This window comes from Nicotiana sylvestris, chromosome 1 (genome assembly GCF_000393655.2).
Source record: "Nicotiana sylvestris chromosome 1, ASM39365v2, whole genome shotgun sequence".
Classification (NCBI taxonomy): Eukaryota; Viridiplantae; Streptophyta; class Magnoliopsida; order Solanales; family Solanaceae; genus Nicotiana; species Nicotiana sylvestris.
Window position 1 is genome coordinate 167323280 of NC_091057.1, and position 22636 is coordinate 167345915.

The 22636-nt window shown below is 36.4% G+C and overlaps 1 protein-coding gene across 1 annotated transcript; it reads left to right on the top strand.

The window, feature by feature from the left end:
* Positions 1-1010: 1010 nt before the first annotated feature.
* On the top strand, positions 1011-3236 carry LOC104225835 (small ribosomal subunit protein uS15). Its single transcript, XM_009777701.2, has 5 exons — positions 1011-1125; positions 1221-1293; positions 2005-2143; positions 2236-2422; positions 3006-3236. The coding sequence occupies exons 1-5, from the start codon at positions 1103-1105 to the stop codon at positions 3037-3039; spliced, it is 456 nt and encodes a 151-aa protein (XP_009776003.1). The 5' UTR covers positions 1011-1102; the 3' UTR covers positions 3040-3236.
* The last annotated feature ends 19400 nt before the right edge of the window (positions 3237-22636 follow it).

A 22636-nucleotide genomic window follows, 5' to 3' on the forward strand; every position in this document is an offset into this window, starting at 1 on the left:
CACACTCTGCAAATTGACTTGAATCCATACGAATTTGCTTAACAACTGCTCCTTCAATTTACAACATAATAACCACCATTTTTATTTTATATCTACTATATCTCATCTTGCTGCCATACTTAATCCATTGTCAATATCAACTTTAATTCACAAAAATGCACACATGAACAATATCACCTTCATTTACCAAACGTGATATCCTTCACATCTTCTTATTTTTCCATTTCTCATACACAACTTAAAAGCTCCATTATCTTTTAGAATTTGAAAATTCTCACAACTTTTTGTTCTCTAAAATTGTTCACAAAAAGTTAAAGATGACTTTGACAAAGCAACAAAAGTCGATTTAACAATTGGTGAAAAAAAGTTTACGGGCATTTTGTCCAATTAGTATTAAAATAAACTAGAGTATGAAATTGGTGATGCATATTAATTCCGGTAGAATTGAGAACTTAAGCATATTTTGATGAATTTGTCGATATGAGTATGTTTGACTAATTGAAGTTTGCTAAAACTTTAGGAAATGAGGTTTTTTTTAGTGGTTTTCAGTGCAAAAATTGTAGCATTCGCCATGCCTTATTGTCGCTAGTAAATGTAATGCCAAAATTTTTAAACCTTGATTTATTCTAACTTGTTCAAATTTGCCAATGAACTATGCAAAACGATTGAGATTTTCCCTTGAACTATTTGTTAATGGTGGAGATCAATCTTTTATAATGGAACCTAGTCACTGAAGAAAAATTGAACCCATTTTTATACTGTAACAACAAAGATTGATCTAACAGCAATTAGACAAAACTTGATCATTTTGCATAGTTTTGGAGACAAATTTGTATCTTTTGCATTGAAATAATGGGCGAGTCTTTCTTTTTGTCACTATAAGAGGGTTCTTGAAAATCACAGAACATCAGGGTGTAATATGTAATTATCCTAAAAGATCCAAATTACAATTCAAAATATACCAAGGACTTCAATGCAAATAAAGAACCTATATATAGAAAACTCTAACCCTCCTTCAGTTGTTATTCTAGGGTTTCGCTGACAGACCCAACCGGAGCGCGGCAGCCAGTCTCACACCACCGTACGCCACCAAACAGCCACCATGGGTCGTATGCACAGTCGAGGGTTCGTTCATTATTACCTCCTGTTTAAGTATCACTTGTTCATGCCACATTGTACTGATTTTTGTATTTTGTCAATCTTTTTTTTGGGGTGCTTAGTAAGGGTATTTCAGCTTCAGCTCTTCCATACAAGAGGACTCCACCAAGCTGGCTGAAAATCTCTGCTCCTGATGTAAGGAATTTTTTGCTTATTAAAAAACTTGAATTTTCCTTTTGTTCCTTTCCTACATATAATTTGATAACTAATAAAATGGGGAAGAAAAATATAGAGGTTGTAATGATACCTTGCCTGAATTCTAAATTTCTACATAATGACAGGAGTGAATCCTCTAAATACTAAAACCTGGATAAAGCAAAGTATTCATATAGCTGGTTGTTGATTTACTTATTTAATACTTGTTTAAAAAATTACGGAAATGCTGAATAGCTAGTTTCTTTTAATGATGATTATGTTATTAGTTGGGACCTAAATATGTGCGCATCTTTAGCTTGCGGGTGGGATTTCTAGGTCTAGGAGTGTTGTAAATTCATTTGAAATTTACTGAAGCACCGATATAAGGGATTAACTACTGGCCTTAGGAAATGTGACCTTTAGGATAAGTTACTGCTGCCTCTTCAATGCCTGTAGTTTCTACATGGATGCACGATGACAGATTTCCACTAACATTTGTGTAATCCTTTCTCCATGTTGTTTGAACGTGTGATTTCAGTTCACCATACCTCATGATATAACTTTTTAGGCTTTGGTCCATTGAGAGTTTCAAGTTTTATGTAGATATGTGATAATTATTGGTTGCGTCACTGACTGACTGGTGTGTGACTGTTGAAACGTGATCAAATTATTTCAGCTTTTCTCAAGTAACAGCAATATTGTGCTTTCCAGGTTGAGGATAACATCTGCAAGTTTGCAAAGAAAGGTTTGACACCTTCTCAAATTGGTGTTATTCTTCGTGATTCTCATGGAATTGCTCAAGTGAAAAGTGTCACCGGTAGCAAGATTCTCAGAATCCTGAAGGCTCATGGTACTCATTTTTCTTTTTTGTGTATCTAAGTTGTTCCTTGATATAAGTTTTCTAAAGGAATACTTGTTTAACCTATTAATGTTTCCTATCAGGACTTGCTCCTGAGATTCCCGAGGATCTCTACCACCTTATCAAGAAAGCAGTGGCCATCAGGAAGCATCTTGAAAGAAACAGGAAAGACAAGGATTCCAAGTTTAGATTGATTCTCGTCGAGAGCAGGATTCATCGACTTGCTCGCTACTATAAGAAAACAAAAAAGCTTCCACCAGTCTGGAAGTAGTAAGTTCATTCTTGTGTATTTTATTTTAGCGATGAACTGCTTGTGATTTAATCATCTAGAACACATTTTATTTTGGTTTTGTATGTGTTATATGTGTGCAAGTTGAAATTTTGTTTCAAAATATCTTGTTTTCCCTGGGATGTTAAATACTTGTCATAGGAAAATTTATTAGCTAAATTAATTCTACCTGGAGGCTCTCTGTGGTTCCACCAAATGTGCTATGTAGGTCTATGAATGAAGTGGTGGATTAATTTTAGTTCGGGACTTGTATTATTTGATTTAATAAATTTGTTACTGCTTTTATGCATCCCTTACCTTTTGGCATTGCCTTGATGTGCAAAATACCCAACATTGCGCTCATATAGATCTTTTACGATGGTCACTAGTGAGGTGCATACCTTGTAAAGTTTTACTTGCAGCTCTCTGTGTGCACAATGTGGTCGAGTGTGTTATAGTTGCTTTGGGTTATATCAGATGAGTTTTATTAACGCCCCCCACTTTAGCCCTTTTTACTTCCTGCATTTCGTATAATTCTACAAAATCTAGTGAATTGCATTACTAAGGTCAATTTTTGCCTTGCAGTGAATCAACCACCGCCAGTACTCTTGTGGCTTAGAGAAGTCATGGCACGGGATTACTAGTTTCTTGGTTAAGTCCCATCTTCAAAATTATAGACTAAGTTGTTTTTGTATGGGCGAGTTTGAATGGAACAAATTTTGTTTTGAGAGATGATAAGGGAACATTTCCAGCTTTAAATTGGCATCCGATTCTCTTAGTACTTCTGGTATATTTATGTTTAGCTAGTGTTTTTCATTTTCCGTCTCATCAATGCTTTGCAAGTACGGCTACATAGTAATTCTACCACATGCTACTAATTGATGAACCTTGTGTAAACCTGAATAGAATTTGAATTATGCTTAGCGAGATAACTAGTTGCTCTTTATCTTGTCCTAAACAAATGGAATGTCGTCAAACTTGGCACTACGTACACAGCTGGTAGTCGGTTGGATGGTTGGACTTGCTCATTAGCATTCGAATACCTCTATGAATATTTGGATTCTGTCTCTGGTTCTCGCCTATGGATCGGTGCTTGGACCTCGACTACTAAGAAGAGCTAAAGGAGGTGAAGGAAGAAATAGTACGCCTTTCTATCAGGGACTATGTTGAGGGTAGAGTGATCTTAATTGTTCAATCACATCCCTAGGTGGTTCAATGTGGATTGGACTCGCTAGTTTTGAATTATTTGCAGGGTTATTTTCTCCCTGTCACGGAATGCCGTGTCTTCCTTTGATTTGTTAGCAGAAACAAATCTCATCAAAATACTTGGCAACTCAATTGAACTCTCAATTGCCGAGTGATGGCGGGATTCTCACTGTTAAAATGTCTGTTAGACCAGTTTGTTCGCAATAGTTTGTGTATTATAAGAGCCAATCTATTTTAATCTGAAATAGTTCAAGGATCTCGGATTTGTATAACCGTTCTTGCAAATCCTCCAACCTCACCAGTAGCGATGAATCTTGTGAACATATAACTTAACATAAAATTTCGTATAATTAATACAATGTTTGATTGCAACATAAGACACAAAGCTAATACTATAAAATATTCACGTAATTAATATAAATGGTGGTTTTTGGCATTATAATTAATGTAACATTGGATTTCTTATATTTGTTATGAATAGTTTGTACATTGGATACTACTTTGAATGCTACATTGGATGTCCATGTTGTGAATAACTTAAAGATTAAATTTCCTACTTTATGTCCATCATTTTTACTTTTTACGCCTATAAAAGGCCATGTTATTGCAATGGAAAAATACACCAAAGTGAAAGAAGAAAACACTTCTCCCTTCTTTCTTTCTCTTCTTATTTACATTTTACTGCATTACTTTTATTTTATAACACGTTATCAGCACGAAGCTCTAATTTTATTCTTAACTCCCGCTAAGTTGAGTCATATTTTATTAAGGTATGTATCATTATAATCATCTTATTTATGACAGTACATATCATATGCTCACTGTTTGCAGATTACTTGTGCGCTTGAGCATCTTAAATAGTTTAAGTACATTGCAGTGATTAAATAACTATTTCCTTTCGTGCTCAACTCTTAGAGGACCTCAAAGTCATCAAACTAGTTATGCACTAATGTCATGGACTCCCTGGATCAAAACATATCTTTAAGGCATTTTGAAGAACTGTGAGAAATGAATTGACAAGCAATAATTTTTTAATTACTTTATATTTATTGGAACATATAAATAATGTTAGTCATGTTCAATTCTATTAACACATATATATCAATAATATAAAGTGAAATGAAACAAGTATGTAATTTCTACTTTATGGCAAGAATAAAATGAAATAGTAGATTGTTAACATGATATAGCTCTATTTTCATTTCTTTTACCTTAATCGTTTTGTTTTCATTAATTGTTTATTATTATAATTATTTCTCTAACTTATTCATCTTTTATGATAGTTTTCACTATGTCAAATTTATCAAAACTTGAATTTGTGGCACTTGACATCACCGGAAGGAACTATTTATCATGGGTTCTTGATGCTGAAATTCACCTTGACGCTAAAGGTCTTGGAAATACTATTATACAAGGAAATGAAGCATCAAATCAGGATAAAGCGAAGGCCATGATTTTCCTTCGTCATCATCTACATGAAGGGTTAAAAACTGAATATTTAACCGTAAAAGATCCACTTGAATTATGGATTAATTTGAAGGATCGATATGACCACCTAAAACTTACGGTATTACCGAAAGCTCGGTATGAGTGGATACATTTAAGGTTGCAAGACTTTAAAACCGTAAGTGAGTATAATTCTGCTATCTTTAAAGTAAGTTCTCTATTAAAATTATGTGGAGACACTATCACAGATGAGGACTTATTGGAAAAAATATTTTCTACTTTTCACACTTCAAATGTGGTGCTACAACATCAATACTGTGAAAAAGGTTTTAAGAAATATTCTGAGTTAATCACATGCCTACTTGTGGCTGAGCAGAATAATACTCTATTAATGAAAAATCATGAAGCTCGTCCCACTGGGTCAGCTCCATTTCCGGAAGTGAATGTTGTAGCAACGTATGATAAGTTTGAAAGAAAATAAAATAATTACCGTGGTCGTGGACATGGTCGTAAACGTGTACGTGGCAGGGGGCAAAACAATTATCGTCATTATGGTGGAAATAAATTGGAGAACAATAAGGGTTCTCAAATTAATCGTTCAAAAGGTAAAGCTAGTATGTGTCACCGATGTGGTATGAGAGGTCATTGAGCACGCATTTGTTGTACGCCAGAACATTTTGTCAAACTTTATCAAGCCTCCCTAAAAAAAATGTGGAGGCACACTTGACCTTTCAAAATAATGATGAAGCATGTCCCTCAAATAAATATGATTCTAAGGCACATCTTGCATATAAATATGATTATTTTGAAGGCCTAACAAATATTACTCATTTAAAAGTTGGAGACTTCTTTGAGGATATTGACTGAAGAACTAATCATCTTACTAGGGAATGAAGCTATAAAAGTTGTTATTTTTATGTTTGCAACTAGTTTATTTTTCTTGAGTGTATTTTCCTAATGCATCATGTGTTGCTAGTTTCTACATTCCTAATGTATTTCTTAATGTTTTTTTTCCGCTTGTCTTTCATATTTCTTATGATGTATTATTTTTTTTATGAAGAATATGAAAATTCCCCAGTCTTCAGTTGGACTCAAGATTGATATGTCTTCTGGATAGTGCTACAACACACACTATTTTAAAAGATAAGAGATATTTCTCTTATTTGGTAATGAAAGAAGCGAATGTTAATACAATATCCGGTAGTACAAGATTAATTGAAGGTTCTGGAAGAGCCAATTTATTACTACCAGGAGGAACAAATTTGGCTATTGATGAAGCACTATATTGTAGTAAATCTCAAAGAAACTTATTAAGTTTCAAAGATATTCGCCAAAATGGCTATCATATTGAGACTACAAATGATGAAAAGATTGAATATCTTTATATTACTACAATAATGTCCGGTAAGAAATATGTGCTTGAAATGTTACCTGCTCTTTCCTCCGGCTTATACTACACAAGTATTAGCAGGATTGAAACACATGCCATAGTAAACGAGAAGTTTACTAATCAAGATAATTTTATTATTTGGCATGACCGGTTGGGCCATCCTGGTTCTAATATGATGCGTAAAATAATTGAGAATTCACATGGACATGCAATGAAGAATCAGAAGATTCTTCAATTTAAGGAATTCTCTTGTGCTGCGTGTTCTCAAGGAAAATTAATTATTAGACCATCAACTATTAAAGTTAGGATGGAATCCCCTGCATTTCTGGAACGTATACAGGGTGATATATGTGGGCCCATTCACCCTCCATGTGGACCATTCAAATATTATATGGTTTTGGTAGATGCATCTACAAGATGGTCACATGTGTGCTTACTATCAACTCGCAATATGGCATTTGCGAGATTGTTGGCTCAAATAATAAAGCTAAGAGCACAATTTCCAGATTATGCAATTAAGACAATTCGTCTTGATAATGCTGGTGAGTTTACATCCCAAGCCTTTAATGATTATTGTATTTCAACTGGGATAACAATTGAGCATCCGGTTGCTCATGTTCATACACAAAATGGTCTAGCAGAATCATTGATCAAACGCCTCCAATTAATTGCTAGACCAATGCTTATGAGAACAAAACTTCATATTTCAGTATAGGGTCATGCTATTTTGCACGCAGCAGCAATTGTGCAGATAAGGCCCACAAGTTATCATAAAGTTTCCCCATTGCAATTGGCTTTTGGTCAGGAGCCAAATATTTCCCATCTTAGGATATTTGGTTGTGTGATATATCTTCCAATTGCTCCACCACAACGCACAAAGATGGGTCCTCAAAGAAGGTTGGGGATATATGTTGGATATGTATCTCCTTCTATTATAAAATATCTAAAGCCGATGACTGGAGATTTATTTACGGCAAGATTTTCTGATCGTCATTTTGATAAATCGGTATATCCAACATTAGGGGGAGAAAATAAGAAGCTGAAAAAGAAGATAGATTGGAATTCATTATCAATGTCTCATTTAGATCCTCGAACAAATCAATGTGAACAAGAGGTTCAAAAGATTATTCATTTACAAAATATTGCAAATCAATTGCCAGAGGCATTCACTGACCTACCAAGGGTAACTAAGTCACATATTCCAGCTGCTAATGCTCCAATTCGAGTTGATATCCCGGAAGGACAATTAATTAAAGCAAATGAGTCTAAGCCATGCTTGAAACGTGGTAGACCAATCGGTTCTAAAGATAAAAATCCTCGAAGAAGAAAAGGAGCAAGTGATCAAAGTGAACATAACACAAAGGTAGTGGCTCAAGAAGAGCCCCAAGACGTAACAAATGATAAGACCTTAGGAGAGGTCCAGGTACCTGAAAATCATAAAAATGAAGAGATATCAATAAGTTATGTCCCAATCGGGAAAAGATGGAACCGAAATAATATTGTTATCGATAACATTTTTGCTTATAATGCTGCTGTTGAAATAATCAACAAGATGAGGATCTTGAACCAAAATCTGTCAATGAATGTAGGCAGAGAAATGATTGGCCAAAATGGAAAGACGCTATCCAGGCAGAGTTAACTTCACTTGAAAAACGTGAAGTCTTCGGACTCATAGTTCGAACACCTGAAGGCATAAAGCCAATAGGTATAAATGGGTTTTTGTGCGAAAACGAAATGATAAAAATGAAGTCGTTAGATATAAAGCGCGATTTGTGGCACAAGGGTTTTCCTAAAGGCCTGGAATTGATTATATGGAGACATATTCTCCTGTAGTGGATGTTATCACCTTCAGGTATCTCATAAATATGGCAGTGCAAAAAAACTTGATATGCATCTAATAGATGTTGTTACAGCCTATTTGTATGGATCATTAGACAACGAAATTTTTATGAAAGTACCTGAGAGATTTAAAGTGCCAGAAGCATATAAAAGTTTTCAAGAAACTTGTTCAATAAAGCTTCAGAAATCTTTATACAGATTGAAACAGTCAGGTCGTATGTGGTACATTCGCGTGAGTGAATACCTGTTGAAAGAAGGGTACAAGAATGATCCAATTTGTCCTTGTGTCTTTATAAAAAGGTCTGGATCTGAATTTATTATAATCGCCGTGTATGTTGATGATTTAAAAATCATTGAAACTCCTGGAGAGCTTCCAAAAATAGTAGACTGTTTGAAGAAAGAATTTGAAATGAAAGATCTTGGAAAGACAAAATTTTGTCTTGGTCTACAAATTGAGTATATGAAAAATATAATATTTGTCCATCAATCAACATACACCGAAAAGATTTTAAAGTGATTCTATATGGATAAAGCACATCCATTGAGTACCCCGATGGTTGTGAGATCACTTGATATAAAGAAAGATCCATTCCGACCTCATGAAAATGATGAAGAGCTTCTTGGTGCCGAAGTACCATATCTTAGTGCAATTGGGGCATTAATGTATCTTGCCAATAATTCCCGACCAGATATAGCTTTCTCAGTAAGCTTATTGGCAAGATTTAGTACTTCGCCAACACAAAGACACTGGAATGGTATTAAACATATATTCAGATACCTCCAAGGGACCATTGATATGGGTTTATTTTATTCAAATGAATCCAAGCCATCATTGATTGGTTATGCAGATGCAGGATATTTGTCTGATCCACACAAAGGTCGATCTCAGACAGGCTATTTATTTACAAGTGGAGGTACAACCATATCATGGCGTTCGACAAAACAAACTATGGTTGCTACTTCTTCAAATCATGCAGAGATAATAGCCATTCACGAAGCAAGTCGAGAATGCATTTGGTTAAGATCTATAACTCAACACATTCAACAAACATGTGGTCTTTCTTCGAAAGAGAATATTCCAACAATATTGTATGAAGACAATGATGCATGCATAGTGTAGACATGTGATTTTTGACCCTCCCCAAGATCTTTTATATATTAGCGTAAAATATTTAATTTAGGCATAATATAGATATTTTAAGTAATTTTGACTCTTTTACTCTATTTTATTACAAGAAAACAAAATCACAAAAATAGGTTCATTTATGTTTGTAGTCATATTTAATCTAAAAAAAATATATAAAAATAGTATCGTATTTTTATTTTTAATATAATGTTTGAAAATACAAAAAATAGATTTGTTTTAATGGTTAGTTTTGTTTTAATAATTATTTTAATAGTAGGACTAATTAATAAATGGGCGCGTATTTTTAATCTCATTCGCGGCAAAAGAATAGAGCTTGGGCTCGAGCAACCCATCTTTAGGCCTAATTTTGGACCTAGCCCACAATTGTCAAGCTCATAATTCCTAGGCCCATACCCCTTAACCTAAAACCCTACAACTTAGACTCTACACTATAAAAAGAAGACTAAAGAATAAGAAAGAGGGAAGGAAAAAACCAAAAGAAGGAGCAACTGAAAAAGCTGCGCGACCCCACCCCCTCGCGCATCGTCTTCTCAAAGAGACCCCCTTCTCCGTTGGTCATCTCCTTCAATAACAATAACCAAAAAACATAGACCCCCAAGGCATCCAAAACAAAAATCAGCATTTTTTTACGATAGGTCCCTCCCCATCGAGCTTTTCCTTCATCTCGCCGTTTTCCGATTTGAAAACCTATCCAAGTCCTGAGTCCTCTTCTTCGCCGACTGAACTCCCTCACCACCGGAAATGGCCGAAAACTGGCGACGGAAGTTTGTTTCGTCAATGGAGTTCGTTTAAAGCTTGTGGAGAGTTCGTTTGAGTTTATCGACTGAGTTTCAAGTTTGTCATTATATTTGGTTTAACATTCCTGTTGAGATCGAGTCCTGTTACAGCGCATTCTCGCTGAATCCGTTGGATCCATTTTTTTTTTGGGTTGCTGAATTCCGTTCGATTCAGACGTTTTCTTCTTCAATGTAATACTAGTCAACATATTAATATATTGAAGTCGCCGTTCACCTGAAAGGTCACACTTCTAACTTTACTTTTCCTCTGACCTTCAGATTTTGTGTCATGAATGTTGATATTGTTTGTTTGATTTCTCCTGCTGATACGCTCATGCTCTTTATTTCGGAACTGGTATATCAAATGGGTATTTTAAAATTGTATAGTTGTTTGTCTTTTCTTTCGTGGAGTACTGTGAGAAGTTGGTTCATTAATTTCATACAGGTATTTGACCCTTGGTCTTTTCATTATTAGCATAATATTGGATTAGTGAAAGTGATTAATGGATTAATAAAATGGGTGGTTCGCTGATTAGTTTATCTTGATTTGGTTGGTGATTTTGTACATTAATGTAAAGGAAATATTTGGGCCATAAGGTTTATAGTAGGAATCAATTTACTCTGGACCATTTGAGAAGTCAAGCAATTATTTAGGCTACTTAGTATTTGGCCCAGTGATTAAAGAAGGTCCAAACTGCCTTCCTTTTAAAATGAATTCGGCATTATATTTGATTAAGAGCCAATTTCATAGACATTTGGTTGAACCTTACTTCTTTGAATATCGGTCAAGACATGGCCCTCACATTAATATTAACTCAGTATAGAAAACACCTTTGAACATCCGTATTTGCTTTAGGCGCATTTTAAATAATTCATCATAGCTACGGGTATGGTTCCCATGACGTAGCTGTGGTACCTAATTCCTAAACTCGGGTGTGCATTGATGCGACCCAAATCTAAGTCTCGACGAAGTCAAAACGTGTTGATAACCACGGGTGCATTGATTGCGACGTGGTTCGAAACGCGTTTTCACGACGTTGCAATTCTTTTAAAATAAATAATGATAATAAGCGGTTTCTCAAGTAAAAGGTACATAAGCTAGCATGTATTAAAATCAGATAAAATCAAATACAACAGTTAAGCGACCGTGCTAGAACCACGGAGCCTGGGAATGCCTAACACCTTCTTCCGGGTTAACAGAATTCCTTACTCGGATTTCTGGTATGCAGACTGTTAACAGAGTCATAAATTTCCTCAGTTCGGGATTCAACCGGTGACTTGGGACACCATTAATCTCTCAAGTGGCGACTCTGAATTAATTAATAATTAAATCCCGCTCTGATTGTCCTTTAAATGGAAAAACTCCTTTGCGCCCTTGCGGGTATAGGTAAGATAAAGGAGGTGTGACAGCTCTGGCGACTCTGCTGGGGTTCGAACCTAGAATCTCCGGTTCAGGGTTCAGAATTCGAGCTTAGATAAATTATTGTATTTAATTGTATCTGGTTTTCCTACATGCTTTATGGTGAGTGTGCTAAATGCTGCCGCTTTGATATTATCTGAACTGTATATAAACTGTGCTGATTCCCTTCTCTCTTCACCTCCGGGGATGTGCTTACTGGTTGAGACTCCCTATTCTGTTAGTGTCATACCTTGAAATAAGAAAGAGGCCGGACAAGTTACGAAGCCGGATGGCCTTTTGGTTCCCGGTAAGTTGCCCCCTCCTCGACTCGAGTTGTCTGCTTGGGTACACAGTCTAGAACACTGACCCAGGTTTTGAATATAGAATAACGTGACCTCATGCCGGATACCTAGTAGGAACGCTTATTTGCATCACGTTGCATTTGACTTAGGGGACTCAACACAGGAGTTGGGTCCGTCTAGGACTAGCAACCTGAAATAAAAAGACCATCCTGATGCATCCTACTTGTTTTCTGCATTTATTTGCTTCAGACTTGCATGCTGACCGGCTTTTGAATATCAAAAAATTGAGAAAGAGAAAAAGAGAGAAATAATAGTGTAGAGAGCTAATTGCCTATTTTTTTAGAAAAAAAAACAATGCCCAAATACTGCCGAAATTCTGCTGAAATTTTGAGAAAATGAAAAATTATTCTAGTTTTAAATAGTTTGTGTTACTCAAAAAGAAAAAAAAAGTCTTTGTTTTAGTTTGGAAAAATAAGTTGTTTTATTGTTTGTTAAAAAGAAATAGGAACGAGTCTTTTATTTTTAGTTTGGAAAAATAGGTCGTTTTATTGTCTGTTGAAAAAGGAAAAAAAAAGTCTTTTATTTTTAGTTTGGAAAAATAGGTTGTTTTATTGTCTGTGGAAAATGAAAAAGAAAAAAAGAGTGTTATTTTTTGCTTGGAAAAATAGGTTGTTTTATTTGTTGAAAAGAAAAAGAAAAAAAGAGAGTCTTGTTTCTAAAAATAGTTTTTATTCGCTTATGAAATGCCAAAAATAAAAATGGAAAAGAGTCATGTTTTAAAATAGTTCGGTTAATTTGCCCGAACTACGCATGGTTTGATTCTCACAGGGCGTGAGATACGTAGGCAACCCTCATCGGGTCCAACCTCCCCTTTTGCAAAAATAACCAAAAAAATATCAAAATTTTAATTTTTGTCATAAATAAACCAGGTGATGCCGTTTTTGTCAAAAATAGCCAAATGTTCCCAAACGGGGCGCCCGAAGACTGACTTTGTATAAACAACCACCTTTGGTCGTATTTTGATTTTTGACCCTCACAGCCTTAAAATCTTCGCCCCCGAGGCGCAGGAAGGCCGTGTTTGCAATACCCGGTCATTTATTTTAATTTTGAAAAAACAAGAAAAGAGTCAGTGGTCAAGTGAATACCGTTCGGATTGTTGGGTCAAAGTTGGCATATAGGGGAAGGAATCTGTCATTTTGGGGTTTGTATTTCTTTTGATTAGAGTATATGGGTCGTTTGATTTTCGAGTCTGTATTTCATCATTAAGTTGGTTAGTTTTGTTGTTATTATGAAAATGGGAAATTCCAAAAAAATGTTTTATTGTCGTTTACCTTTTATTTGCAAGAACTACGCACGGTCTGATTCATGCGGGGTCATGATACGTAGGCAATCTCCATAAGATTCGACCACAACCAAAAAAAATGAAAAATGAAAAATGGAATAGAAGAATTTAAGAAAAACGGAAAAAGATGTTGTGAATAATGAGGACCGACCCAATCCATTCTAACATGTTTTGTTTTGAATTGTGAAGAAAGTTGAGGTGGTCGGTTGTGGTAAGCTGGAAACACAAGATCCAAGGAAAATGATAACTGACATCGAAGCTGTTACGAGTGCTCAAGAGACTCAGGGTCAGAGGGTTCAACAAGGGTCTACTGTGGTTGAGGAAAATAGAACACTGAAACAACAAATGACCAAAATGCGTCAAGCCTGGGCCAATGGCCAAGGACAGCCTTGTCACGAGTCACAATTTGCTACACAGCAAGAACAATACCACTATCCCGAGTACCACTCGTACTCGTTTGAGCTTCCTGTAAACATCGAGAAGCCTGCCCGAAAGAGAGTACAGGAAGAAATAACCCAAAGAGTGAAAAGATTAGAACAACGGCTGAAAAACACGCAAGCAATGGCAGGTCAAAAGAGCGTTGCCTTCAGAGATCTATACATGTTCCACGATGTCCACTTGCCTCCTGGCTTCAAGGTTCCCAAATTTGAAAAGTACAATGGACATGGAGACCCCATAGCCCACCTGAAAAGGTATTGCAACCAATTGAGAGGTGTGGGAAGAAATGAGGAATTGCTTATAGCTTATTTTGGGGAAAGCCTCACAGGAGTAGCATCTGAATGGTTTTTGGATCAGGACACATCTTGTTGGTACGTCTGGGATGACATGGCACGAGCCTTTGTCAAACAGTTTCAATACAACATCGACATCGCCCCAGACCGCATTTCCCTTTCTAACCTAAAAAAGAAACCAACTGAAAGTTTCAGGGAATATGCCATCAAATGGAGAGAGCAGGCAGCTAGAGCTAAGCCACCCATGGATGACCACGAGTTAATCACTGTCTTTCTACAGGCTCAAGAGCCAGATTATTTTCAATACATGACATCCGCAGTGGGTAAATCCTTCCCGGAAGCAATCAAAATGGGAGAAATGGTGGAGAACGGTCTTAAGACAGGCAGAATTATAAGTCAAACAGCTCTCAAAGCTGCAGCTCAAGCTGTCCAAATTGAATCTGGTAACACGAATGAGAGGGATGAAGAAATCATGGTGATATCAGGGTCGAGAAGAGGTCCTAGGAGAACATCTCGAAGGTATGTGCAGCCTCATCAAGTTTCCCATGACCCCTTTAAGCATTACTATCCACCTCCAAACCCCCATACTCTGTTGATCCTTCCCAGTATGTTGCCCAGCCATCAAATCACCCAAGAAAGCGAGCACGAGTATCACAAAATCTCCACCAACCTCCGCAAAATTTTCAATTACTTTGTAACCCACATCCAAGCCAGAGGTATAGAAGGGAACAAAAGTTGAAAGATAGTTTTACACCAATAGGAGAGTCCTATGCAAGCTTATTTGAGAAGTTAAAACAACATGACATGATTGCACCCATTCCTCCAAATCAGGTGGACCGACGTGCGAGAAGCTTTGACTCATCTAAAAGGTGTGAATACCACTCCAATGCTCTGGGGCACAATGTGGAAAATTGTCGGGATTTGAAAAGAGAAATAGAAAGGATGATCCAGGAAAATTTGATTCAAGACAGTGGCACCCAGAATATCACGCTGCATCCCTTACATGAGGAGGCACACTTGGTGGGGATGATACCCGGTGAAATGGGGTATGAGAATACTCTTGGGAACTTGTTGACTGAAGTTGAAAATAATGAAGTAGATAGTGGTCATGGCAATATGGATGCGAACCTTAGTGGCTAAGATGTCGTGCTTGTAATTGGAAAGACGCTCCATTCCTAAGTCAGCTGGGGAGGAGCTTTAGTGGTCCATTTGGCTGTCATTTATGTTGTCCGGATTATTTGAAGGGTTGTAATCCGGATATGGTCTTGTGTTCAAACCCTCCTATCCTTTCATTTTTGTCTAGCTTGTTTAGTCGTAATGGTTCGTTTAAGTGTTGTCCATGGATGTTTCAGGTTCATTCTAGGGTTGTACTCCAGTTTGTTTGCTTGTTTTGTTATTCGAGTTATTTCATCGTTGTCTAAATGCAAAATTCCGGTCTTTTGTTACTTCCAATCATTGTTCTTCGTTTAGTTCTTTTCTATCCTTTTGTTTTGTCTTTTGTCTAATGCTGGTTCTAGTGCCATGACATGCACACATAATTCTCAGTCGGGTCTTTAAAAGCTATGTTAGTCGGGAAGCAAGGAAACCATTTTTGAAAACGATAAGGGCACTTGAGGGAATAAGAATAGATTGGGACGTTTTGAGATTGTTTGATGCCCGAACCATGTGAAACTGGGGCAAGTAAAACATAAAAATCCCCGTAAAAGCAAGTTGGCCAAATCGACAGGGGGCCGGTTGTGGTAATAAGAGTAAAAGTGTTGTCGAATGACACGTTATATCTAACAGATGTAGAAGGAAAATGTGTGGAAATGACCGTCAATTCCGATGCGGTCAAGAGATGATGTGTATGGTTTCTTTATTCTGATTGTACTTGTTTTGTATTTGGCATATTTTGAAGTTTGAAATGACGAAGGCGTTTTGTTCTGCTATCTAAACACTTTACCCTTTTGTCAACCTCTTTGAGCCTTATTTGTTTTCTTTCATACCCCTCTTTCGGAATCAACGACACAATTAAAGAAATGCAAGTGTCGGATATACGCAAATGGAAAAAGAAGGAAAAAGAAAAAAAGGAAAAGGAAGAAAGGAAAAGGAGAAAGAAAGAAAGAAAGGAAGAAAGGAAAAGAAGAAAAAAAAAGAGAAAATGGAAGAAAAGAAAAGAAAAGAAAAGAAAAGAAAAGAAAAGAAAGAAAGAGAAGAAAGAAAAAGAAAATGAAGAAAAGAAAGGAAAAGAAAAAAAACAAAAAAAAAAAGAAAAGAAAAGAAAAGAAAGGAAAAATCCAAAAAAAAAAGTAATTTCTATGTCGTGAACTACGTTTGACTTGATCCCGAAAGGGTACGTAGGCAGTCTCTCTGAGGTTCAGTCATACCAAAACAAAAATCCAAAAGTCCCCAAGCAAGAAACTGGGGCAGAAATTGTGGTTGCTGTGAGAAGTTGGATTTCGAAAATTGTAATTTTAACCCATTTTGAAATTGTTTTGAGCCTTTTATACCCTTTCTTTCTAACTTATCCAAAAGCCTACATTACGGTCCAAAGAAAGACCTTCTGATCAGTCTTTGAGAAATGTCAAGTCAAGCAGGTAAGGTAATTCCTATCAGGGGCAACACTCCGGTCCAAACAAGGAAAATGAAGACGAGAGAATCTTATTGATGAAAATCCTCATGGGTAGCGCAAGGTGATGAAAACTGAGAGAAATAAAAAATGAGAGAGTCTTATTGGTGAAAATCTTCACGGGCACCTTGAGGCGACAGTAAGTTGAGAGAAAGAACGAAATGAGAGAGGTTTGATGGTGAAAAAGCTTTGGGGCACTACAAGCCGAATAAGGAATGCGAATCAAATTGGATAAGTGGAGCAACGAAGCCCAGTTTCACGGCAAAAAGGAACAAGAGATGAACATCAGGTTTGCTTAACAGAATAGGTAGCAGGTGCATGTCAAGGTCATTAGAGTCGGTATCCACATCCGATAGGTTTCTACTGTGTAATTTTCTTGTTAGGAATCATCTCTTTCTATTGTCCTTTACTATGTTCCTTTTGTTTTGTTTATTTCCCCTTTCTGAGTCTTTTGGTCGTAACAAGTGAGGAATGACTTCAAAATTTTCCACCAGCTTTCCAATTGCACAAAATGGGGTCACAAGTCAGGAAAAATAACAAGAGCACTGAGCTGGTAATAATCAACATACTTTGGGATCCTTATGAAACACAAAGTTTGGTAGATGTCGATTCAGGAATAATGCAACAGATAAAGGGTATTGGGATTGAACGGGGAAAAGGGTATTTCAGTGACACAGATGACGGGGAAAGCGGTTAATCAGTAAACATGCAAGACCTTCAAGAAGAATCAGTTGTCACAAAACATATGAGGTTAGATAAGAAGACTAGAAGTAATAATTGAGAGATAGTCGTCAAGAAGGGCGGAAGTTATCAGCCAAGTTTCAAAGATGGTCGGAGAACGCAAAGCATGGAAAGGAGAAAAGGAAAGTCATCCCAGCGGGAGCACCACAACCAACCACCGCACTTTTAAACTGACAGAATTTTCTTTGATTTGAAACAAGGGCATGGAAATGATATTGATGACAGGAAGATATGCTACAGGAGGATTATCAGACTGGGGCAGAAAATTTTCTGTCGTATTGAAATTTTTTCGGGTACCCATGTGAAGAACATGAAGGTCAATACAAGTGTTTTTTAAAAAAAAAAAAGAGAAAAGAGAGGGGAGTAGTTTTCAGGAAAGAAACACTAGTTCTAAGAAAGGTAATTTTTGGAGGAATGAAACACTAGTTTTTAGGGAAGTGGTTTTTTGAAGGAGGACAACACCAGTTTTTAGGGAAGCAGTTCTGAAAGAAGATAATTCAAGTTAGTGGGTAGATAAAACAAGTTTTGAAGAAAAATGGTTAAAAGAAATCTTAGTCTGATGAATTTTTCACCTAAGATAAAGAAATCTTAGTTTGTTGAATCTTTCACCTAAGATAAAGAAATCTTAGTCTGTTGAATTTTTCACCTAAGATAAAAAACTTAGTCCGATGAATCTTTCACCTAAGATAAAGGCAGAAGTTGGAAAAACGAAAGGAAGGCATAATTTGGGAAAAGATGAAGGCGGAATTTGAGGAGAAAGAAAGGAAGGCATAATTTAAAGAAGGGGATGGCAGAAGTCGAAAAAAAAGGCATAATTTGGGAACAAGAAAGGAAGGCAGAATTTGAAAAGAAAGGAAGTTGGAATTTGGAAAATTAAGAAAGTTGAGATCATGCAAAATGGACTTAGTATGATAAATTATCTCCTAGAGTCACAATCTTAGTCTGTTGAATCTTTCTCCTAAGATAAAGAAATCTTAGTCTGATAAATTTTTCACCTAAGGTAAGGATAGAAATCTTAGTCTGTTGAATCTTTCTCCTAAGATGAAAATCTTAGTCTGATAAATTTTTCACCTAAGATAAAGATAAATCTTAGTCCGTCGAATCTTTCACCTAAGATGAGAATCTTAGTCTAATGAATTTTTCACCTAAGATAAAGTTCAAATTTTAAGATACATTGCGGTCTTTAAATTTTTAAAAGTTGCATTTCAGTCTTATCACAATTCAAGTTTTAGTTCTTATTAGTATGTGGTAACAAACAACCAGTATTCCAATTGGGGCAGAAAGTTTTCTTTGTTTTGTCTATTTTTGTGAAGTCAGGAGCCCGCCTGAAGAACAGAGGCATACAATTCAAGTTTTGGAAGTCAGGAGCCCGCCTGTATAACATAGGAACCCGCCTGAAGAACAGAGGTATACAGTTCAAGTTTCGGAAATCAGGAACTCGCCTGGATAATAGAGGAATACATTTCAAATTTCAGAAGTCAGGAGTCCGCCTGGAGAATAGAGACATACAATTCAAGTTCAGTAGTCAGGAGCCCACCTGAATAACAGAGGTGATACATTCAATTTCAAGTTTCGGAACTCAGGAGTCCGCCTTGGAATAGAGATATACAATTCAAGTTTCGAAAATCAGGAACCCGCCTGGAAAATAGGGCGCCCATCTGGAGAACAAGGGAAAACAACTCAAGTTTCTAGGGAAGACAGTTTCGATGGAAGACAGTTCGAGTTTCGGGGAAAATGGTTCAAAGTGTAAGGGAAAATAATGTCAAGTAACAAGGGAAGACAGTTCAGGTTCAGCAATCACGCGCTCACCTGAAAAAGAAAAAAAGGGAATGCAATTCAGAAGTTGATGAAGGATGTGAGCTGCTCAAGACACGGCCGAGGTCACAAGCACTACATGACCGGTCCTGACCCAAAAGTTGTAGAAGAATGAGCTAGCACCTGCAGCTAACAAGTGTCAAGGTTCAAATCTAAAGTCTGCATGAAGAACCATTCAAGACTCAAGATCAAGCTTCAGAAGACTTATAGATAGGAATCTTGTAGCTCGTGGTCGATAGGCTTAGCTAGTCTTTTTCATCTTTTGATTTTGATGTAATAATAGGGACCGCAGACCGGAACCTCGCCGGAACGGCACCTCGACCGGATCTCCACCTCGGCATACTCCGTCATCTCACTCATTTCTGAACTGCACGTGGCCTGATTCCTTTATAGCCAAGGATATGTAGGCAGCTCAAATGCCAGAGCTCGGTCACACTCCCTTCTCTCTTAGTCTTAGTCTCTCCAAATAAGGGTCGGGTCAAAAACTTGTCTAGTCAGTCTTTGTCTGAAAACTCTGTACGTTTCCAGTCAAAGAGGGGCAGTTGTAGACATGTGATTTTTGACCCTCCCCAAGATCTTTTATATATTAGCGTAAAATATTTAATTTAGGCATAATATAGATATTTTAAGTAATTTTGACTCTTTTACTCTATTTTATTACAAGAAAACAAAATCACAAAAATAGGTTCATTTATGTTTGTAGTCATTTTTAATCTAAAAAAATATATATAAAAATAGTATCGTATTTTTATTTTTAATATAATGTTTGAAAATACAAAAAATAGATTTGTTTTAATGGTTAGTTTTGTTTTAATAATTATTTTAATAGTAGGACTAATTAATAAATGGGCGCGTATTTTTAATCTCATTCGCGGCAAAAGAATAGAGCTTGGGCTCGAGCAACCCATCTTTAGGCCTAATTTTGGACCTAGCCCACAATTGTCAAGCTCATAATTCCTAGGCTCATACCCCTTAACCTAAAACCCTACAACTTAGACTCTACACTATAAAAAAGAAGACTAAAGAATAAGAAAGAGGGAAGGAAAAAACAAAAAGAAGGAGCAGCTGAAAAAGCTGCGCGACCCCACCCCCTCGCGCATCGTCTTCTCAAAGAGACCCCCTTCTCCGTTGGTCATCTCCTTCAATAACAATAACCAAAAAACATAGACCCCCAAGGCATCCAAAACAAAAATCAGCATTTTTTTTACGATAGGTCCCTCCCCATCGAGCTTTTCCTTCATCTCGCCGTTTTCCGATTTGAAAACTTATCCAAATCCTGAGTCCTCTTCTTCGCCGACTAAACTCCCTCACCACCGGAAATGGCCGAAAACTGGCGACGGAAGTTTGTTTCGTCAATGGAGTTCGTTTAAAGCTTGTAGAGAGTTCGTTTGAGTTTATCGACTGAGTTTCAAGTTTGTCATTACATTTGGTTTAACATTCATGTTGAGATCGAGTCCTGTTACAGCGCATTCTCGCTGAATTCGTTGGATCCGTTTGTTTTTTTTTGGGTTGCTGAATTCCGTTCGATTCAGACGTCTTCTTCTTCAATGTAATACCAGTCAACATATTAATATATTGAAGTCACCGTTCACCTGAAAGGTCACACTTTTAACTTTACTTTTCCTCTGACCTTCAGATTTTGTGTCATGAATGTTGATATTGTTTGTTTGATTTCTCTTGCTGATACGCTCATGCTCTTTATTTCGGAACTGGTATATCAAATGAGTACTTTAAAATTGTATAGTTGTTTGTCTTTTCTTTCGTGGAGTACTGTGAGAAGTTGGTTCATTAATTTCATACAGGTATTTGACCCTTGGTCTTTTCATTATTAGCATAATATTGGATTAGTGAAAGTGATTAATGGATTAATAAAAGGGGTGGTTCGCTGATTAGTTTATCTTGATATGTTGATGATTTAAATATCATTGGAACTCCTGAGGAGCTTCCAAAAACAGTAGACTGTTTGAAGAAAGAATTTGAAATGAAAGATCTTGGAAAGACAAAATTTTGTCTTGGTCTACAAATTGAGTATATGAAAGATGGAATATTTGTCCATCAATCAACATATACCGAAAAGATTTTAAAGCGATTCTATATGGATAAAGCACATCCATTGAGTACCCCAATGGTTGTGAGATCACTTGATATAAAGAAAGATCCATTCCGACCTCATGAAAATGATGAAGAGCTTCTTGGTGCCGAAGTACCATATCTTAGTGCAATTGGGGCATTAATGTATCTTGCCAATAATTCCCGACCAGATATAGCTTTCTCAGTAAGTTTATTGGCAAGATTTAGTACTTCGCCAACACAAAGACACTGGAATGGTATTAAACATATATTCAGATACCTCCAAGGGACCATTGATATGGGTTTATTTTATTCAAACGAATCCAAGCCATCATTGATTGGTTATGCAGATGCAGGATATTTGTCTGATCCACACAAAGGTCGATCTCAGACAGGCTATTTATTTACAAGTGGAGGTACAGCCATATCATGGCGTTCGACAAAACAAACTATGGTTGCTACTTCTTCAAATCATGCAGAGATAATAGCCATTCACGAAGCAAGTCGAGAATGCGTTTGGTTAAGATCTATAACTCAACACATTCAGCAAACATGTGGTCTTTCTTCGAAAGAGAATATTCCAACAATATTGTATGAAGACAATGCTGCATGCATAGCTCAATTGAAAGGAGGATATATCAAAGGAGATAGAACAAAACACATTTCACCGAAATTCTTTTTCACTCATGATCTTCAGAAGAATGGTGAAATAGATGTACAACAAGTTCGTTCAAGTGATAATTTGGCTGATCTGTTCACTAAGGCGTTACCAACCTCAATATTTGAAAAGCTGATATATAAGATTGGAATGCGTCGTCTTCGAGACATTAAGTGATTTTTCATCAGGGGAGTAACTACACGCTGCACTCTTTTCCTTATCCAAGGTTTTGTCCCACTGGGTTTTCCTGGTAAAGTTTTTAATAAGGCAGCAAGCAATGCATATTATAAATAACTATGTACATCCCAATATTTTTTTTGTAAGTTTTTAATGAGGCACATTATCTTACATGGACATCCAAGGGAGAGTGTTATGAATAGTTTGTACATTGGATACTACTTTGGATACTACATTGGATGTTATATTGGTTGCCCATGTTGTGAATAACTTAAAGATTAAATTTCCTACTTTATGTCCATCATCTTTACCTTTTATGTCTATAAAAGGCCATGTAATTGCAATGGAAAAATACACCAAAGTGAAAAAAGAAAACATTTTTCTCTTTCTTTCTATCTCTTCTTATTTACATTTTACTGCATTACTTTTATTTTATAACAATATTAAAATTGTGTTACTAATAGATGCTTAATTTATGCAAGTATTATGTAATAAAATTTGGGATAAGAATAGGTTAATGTAAAGGTCCTTAAAAGTTGTCCACAACAATCTATACGGTCTTTGAATTC

Excerpts from the sequence above, each read along its gene's own strand:
- LOC104225835 (XM_009777701.2), top strand. The coding sequence starts at position 1,103 with ATGGGTCGTATGCACAGTCGAGG. Across the intron at positions 2,144-2,235 it reads CAGAATCCTGAAGGCTCATG|GACTTGCTCCTGAGATTCCC; the intron begins GTACTCATTTTT and ends GTTTCCTATCAG. Across the intron at positions 2,423-3,005 it reads CTTCCACCAGTCTGGAAGTA|TGAATCAACCACCGCCAGTA; the intron begins GTAAGTTCATTC and ends TTTGCCTTGCAG.